General features: G+C 31.9%; 1 protein-coding gene across 1 annotated transcript; it reads right to left on the bottom strand.

The window, feature by feature from the left end:
- Positions 1-1,282: 1,282 nt before the first annotated feature.
- LOC144378368 (olfactory receptor 6C3-like) lies at positions 1,283-2,221 on the bottom strand. Its single transcript, XM_078052391.1, has one exon. The coding sequence runs from the start codon at positions 2,219-2,221 to the stop codon at positions 1,283-1,285; it is 939 nt and encodes a 312-aa protein (XP_077908517.1).
- Positions 2,222-6,000: the final 3,779 nt, after the last annotated feature.

Genomic DNA, 6,000 nt, shown 5'->3' with positions numbered 1-6,000 from the left:
TGTTTTGATTGATTAGTGTTATAATTATATATTAAGTAAAATATTTGAAGTTAGTGTCTCCTTTGATCAAACTCTAATTATATAACCATGCCCAAATGTGGTGATCGAAAAAAGCCAAAAATTTATTCAGATCCTTAGTAAAAACAAAAATTATATATAAAAATAGAACAAAGACTATCGTTTCTGTTTGTTTGTTTTATTTGAGATTCTTATATTGGCTGTTTTTGCAAAATGAACTTATTGAAGTTACTCAACTTTTATAACCATCAACTTACCCATTTATAAAACAAATTCATAACCATGCCTATTTTGCCATATAGCTGTGATGATTAAATAAGATATGATACAGAATATACCTAGTCCAAAAGAAGATTTGATATAATGCTCTCAGTATAAATGCAATTTTTAAAAGAAATTTTTAACAGACTTGCAAGTTGCAAAATAGCAATGGCAGTTACCTAGAAATGCATCTTTATATATATACACACACACATATATATATTTGTCAAAGAATAAATATATGAATAAATAAAGAGAACATATAAAGCCACATAGAATACATAATTTAACCAAAACAAGAAAATAGAGCATTTTCAATTACTTCTACTTGGAAAAAAATATACACAAGTCCATTGGAGACTAGGAAGAATTGGACAGTTACCGCAAACAGCATGCAAAATAGTGTGTGGCTGACATTATTTTATTTCAAAGTGCATGCATTTTTAGAAAGGAAAATGTATGGTAGTGACAAAGTAGAGAAATTTTAAGATTATTAAAACATCAATTGGGTACAAAATATTTTCATTATTAAGAATAACTAATCGGGCTGGGGATGTGGCTCAAGTGGTAGCTCGCTCACCTGGCATGTGTGCGGCCCGGGTTTGATCCTCAGCACCACATACAAACAAAGATGTGGTGTCTACCGAGAACTAAAAAATAAATATTAAAAAATTCTCTCTCTTTCCCTCTCTCTCTTTCCCTCTCTCTCTCTCTCTCACTCTCTCTTTAAAAAAAAAGAATAACTAATAACTAACAAAGTGATTTCAGTTCTATAGACACTGGTTTTCTAGTCAGGATTGTAAATCACTGATTACATGGAATTTACAGATAGCTTCAAAGAACAACACAACATGGTTAGTTGCAGGATAAAAAGCAAGCTGAAGCCAAGGAGCTCAGCAGTGCAGGTAGCTGGGCTTTAGATACAGAAGGATAGAGGAGAAGTAAAGTTTCATTTCCCTGGTTGAATCTTCACCATGGCACTCATTCAGGTCAATGCATACATTCATTTGCTTCTGTAAAATACTACCTTATGAACCAAGTGTTTAAAGCTTTGTTTTACTTGCTTGTTCCTCAAAGTGTAAATAAAAGGGTTCAACATGGGAGCAATAGTAGTGTTGAGGAGAGCTACTCCTTTGGTCAGTGATGCTCTTTCTTTTGCTGAAGGCTTGACATACATGAATATGCAGCTTCCATAAGAGATGGAGATGACAATCAAGTGAGAGGAGCAAGTGGAGAAAGCCTTTTTCCTCTGACTGGCAGATGGGATTCTCAGAATGGTGCTAATGATGATTATGTAGGACAGAATCACCAATGCCAATGTGAAGAGAAGAGTAACAAAGGCAAAGTAAAAGCCAATTTGCTCTAAAAGCCATGTATCTGTGCACGAGAGTTCCAGGATGGGGAAGTAGTCACAAGAGAAGTGATTGATAACATTGGAAGCACAGAAATCTAACCTGAGGATAAGCATAAGTGGTGGGAAGATGGTCAGAAATCCTGCCAGCCATGAACCAAAGACAAGAAGGGAGCAGACTTTCTTATTCATGATGTTGGTGTAATGCAGTGGCTTGCAGATGGCCACATAGCGATCATAGGACATAGCAGTTAGAAGGAAAAATTCAGACACACCCATGGAGATGAAGAAATACAATTGAGCTAAACAGTTGTTATAGGAAATGGTCTTGACTTTAGTAATTATTGACCCCAAAAATCTGGGGATGGAAACACTGGTGAATGCAATTTCCAAGAAGGAGAAATTCCGGAGGAAGAAATACATAGGGGTCTTTAGATGTGAGTCCAGCAAGGTGAGAATGATGATGGTTAGGTTTCCAGTGATGCTTAATAAATAAGTTATGAATAAAAAAATAAAAATTATAACCTGAAGCTCTGGGTTGTCTGATATGCCCAAGAGTACAAACTCTTTAATCCTTGTGTGGTTTCTCATTTTCATTTCTTTTTCTTCCAACAAAGTCTATTGGTGAAAAACAAAGCAAATATATTGAAAAGTATGATATTAAAGTATTGAAAATTTAAATTTATATTAATATCTTCATTGACATTTTTCTTATAAGAATTTTGTGATATTCACTTATTCCTATTATACAGACAATATACACATATCTTCAGTTGAAATCAAATGTGGATCACTGACATATTTTAAGTGCCTTCATCAATAAATTTACATCAAACCTCAAAGTATTTTCAAATTTTCTGTATGTGTAGTATGCCTTGGAATTACTGATTTCTACAATAACATTTATCAAGTACATTTGTATTTGACAATTGAGGCACAGTCTTCCAGTTTCCAAGATTATGTACTTTTAGGACTGAATTATTTAATTTTGGGGTTAATTTTGATGCCTTTTATAAACTTAGAAAATTGATTGGCAGGAATTGGTGACCTAATCACAGTCACTAAAATAAATAGCTTTTATAATTATTTTTATTCTCAATATATATTATATACTTTTAAATATAACCATGGGATTAAAGGAGTTTCAATCACAGAAATATAGAACTAGAGTTACCGTGGTTGTAAACAAAAGTTTTAAATTTTTGTGAAGAAAAATAGAGGCCATAGAAATTGGTGAACATTGAGCTAGAGCTCAATAATATGCATAGATTTACAATCTACTAATACTTAATTTAAATTAGTAACTGAGTTTTAAATTTTTATTATAATGGCTTTGTCCTTTTGCTCTTCAACTTTCCTGAGGAGACAACAGAAATTTTAAGGAGTTTTCTGATTCCAAAATATGGCATTGCCTCCTCTCTGCAAGGCTAAACAATTAGAATAAATAAAGAAAATTATAATTTCTTTACTTTATAGAAATTACATTCTCCACAAAATAACCTATAGGATTTCTATCTGTCCTGTTCTCTGTCTCCCTAGCAGTCAGCATCATGTCTATGATGGAAGTTTTCATATATTTGTTGTAATTCTTTCTCTCTGTAACATACATGGGACAACTCAGCAGGTGATAAGTATTAAAGTTGACGTTGTGCATTTTTGTCTTCATTTGATTTTGTTTTTCTGAAAATCAGTATTCTTTTCCCTTGAGAATTTTCATATAGTTGTCATGAATATATCAGCAAAACTAGCAACTCAAAGGAAGAAATTATTACTGTGGTTTGAATAAAGGTTGAAACATATTAAAATGTAAAATGAACAATAACATTTATGTTAAAGTGGTAATTCAGCATTCTTGTTATTTATTCTAATAAAATAAGCTTTCATACTAGAGAAAAAATAAATTTATTTAAAAATATGGAACATACTTTCTGATGTGTCTGATGATAGTAATCAGAAACAAAATCCAAATTTTTCTTGATTTTCTTAAAATTCAAAATTTAATGCATTTATAATACACTTCAGGTTTTTGTTTGTTTGTTTTTTTGTTTTTTGTTTGTTTTTGTTTTTTGCTCACCCTTTCCTCTGTTACACAAAAGCCTCTCACACAGAGAGAGTTTAGGCTGAATATCATGTAAGTTTTCTGTCAGCCTCAAGTATAAGTTAAAAAAAAATGAGTTTCTCTTTTATATCCTTTATGTTTCCACATAAACTGAAACATTTCTCTGACCTGAACTCCAAAACCTACTCCTGCAATCCAGAAGGTTCTCTATTTAAATTTTCACAGATTACTGCTTCAACATACTTTATGGCAAAACATTTCAAAGTTCTCTACATAAGATAAAGATTGAGTATCACACAGAATAACTCCACTTTACCTTCTCTGTGCATTGTATGACCCCTTGAAAGGCTAGATTGAAGAACAGAAGCATTCAAGTTGAGATAAAGTGGTGTCATGGTGTACCTTTCTGGAGAGTCAAGCCATAGAGCAAAAGAGTTCTAGACAGCTGGTACAACCAACCTGGTTTCCCTTTGGCTGTACCTACTTTTCTTAATATGCACGTGGACTTAGGCTACCCTCAGGAGATAATGTATTCTCAATTCCTTTGGGGTTAGCTAAATCCAGGACTAAGGAACTCCACATTGGATGGTACCACTATTGTATTCATTTATATATCTGTGCCAGCATAGAGCAGAATGAATGACTAAAGAAAGGATTTTAAATTCTCTAAAAATCAGAAAAGTGGGGCTGGGGTTGGGGCTTAGTGGTATAGCACTTACCTAGCATGTGTGAGACCCTGATTCGATACTCAGAGCCACAAAAATAAATAAAGTTATTATGTCCACCTACAACAGAAGAGTACTTCAACTTTAGCTTTTAATTTTAATGTTTAAGTTAATACATGGTTAATTATGAGAATCAATTGTCACCATATTATAAAGTAACCTGTGGAATGGTACATACACTTGCAAACAAGCTTTCATTTCTTTCAAATCTATGAATTAATCAGCATAAATAATATTTTATACATTTTGTTTTTTGTATCATATTAAAAACACAGCCACATTTACACTCATAGAATTTTTTCTTTATACACTAATGCAGTTTTACTACACAGTATATTCTTATTCTGCAACTTTCCTACTTTTTTTTTTTTAGTTAATAATGTTTACTGGAAATTATTCAGAGAGAACTTATCCTTCTGTAACAATTGGATAGAACAGCAGAGGGGACTTATTTATAATGTAATAATTTAATTGCTGGCTTAAAAATAGGGGTTATGTTGTCATTAATTTTATAACATTAGTTATGATTCTACAGTACATTCTTACACATTCTTCTGCATCTGTACAAATATTGGTATAACTTTTTGATACTTCATCATTTCTCCACTACAGGAAAGAATGAATCGTTTTTATTGCATCCTAACCAACACTGGATGTTATAAATCATTTATGTTTCACAAGCGAACAAAAAAAGATACTCTAATTAATTCAATGATAAAGGTAATATCATATGGACCAGATCACAGTGCCTGGATGTTTTTCAAGTTAAAGAGATCCATTTTCTTAGCAAACTTGCAAAATTTATTTGACCTGTCTTTTTTTTTTTAATTTTAAGGGTGTGAGTATATATATATATATATAAAACTCAGGGGCACTCAACCATTGAGCCACATCCCCAGCATTGAGAGACAATGTCTTACTGAATTACTTAGAGCCTCACTTTTGCTGAGGCTGGCTGGCTTTGAAGTCACAATCCTCCTGCCTCAGCCTCCCAAGCTTGCGCCACCACACCCTACTATTTGACCTTTCTTAGTATCAGTTTTTCTATGCATAAAATGAAAAGATTGGTAGTTTAAACTCATAAGATATTGTAATAATTAAATGAGAGATGCATGAAAGTGCTTAGCAGACTATAAAAGGTATATAAATGTTTAGTATATAAGTGTAATATATTTAAAAAATTGTACATTTCCAACTGATAGAGACTGAATATTTTAAATATTTGTTTTTCTTGTCCATGAATTGGGTATTTTGTATTCATTTTTTATTGAGCTTATTGTTTTATTAATAGAAGATATATATGTATAATGTTGTGTTTCATCTTTTGCAACATGTTTTCAGAGCCCATGTTATGTTTTGACTTTTTTACAGTGCATTTGGACTAATAAAAGATTAGGCAATTGATTAATTAATTATGCAATTAATACATGTAGTTAGATTCACAGATTCTTGGTGGTATATTTTTCTAAGGACATCCTTCTGTATATACCTCAAATTTATACAAAAAATTATATTCATATAAATTTAATACAAAGGGTTTTGACATCCATACCTTTAATCCAGCCAAGACCTTTTTTTTTCCTTTT

This window comes from Ictidomys tridecemlineatus, chromosome 6 (assembly GCF_052094955.1).
Source record: "Ictidomys tridecemlineatus isolate mIctTri1 chromosome 6, mIctTri1.hap1, whole genome shotgun sequence".
Taxonomy (NCBI): Eukaryota; Metazoa; Chordata; class Mammalia; order Rodentia; family Sciuridae; genus Ictidomys; species Ictidomys tridecemlineatus.
This window is presented reverse-complemented; position numbering and strand designations above follow the sequence as displayed.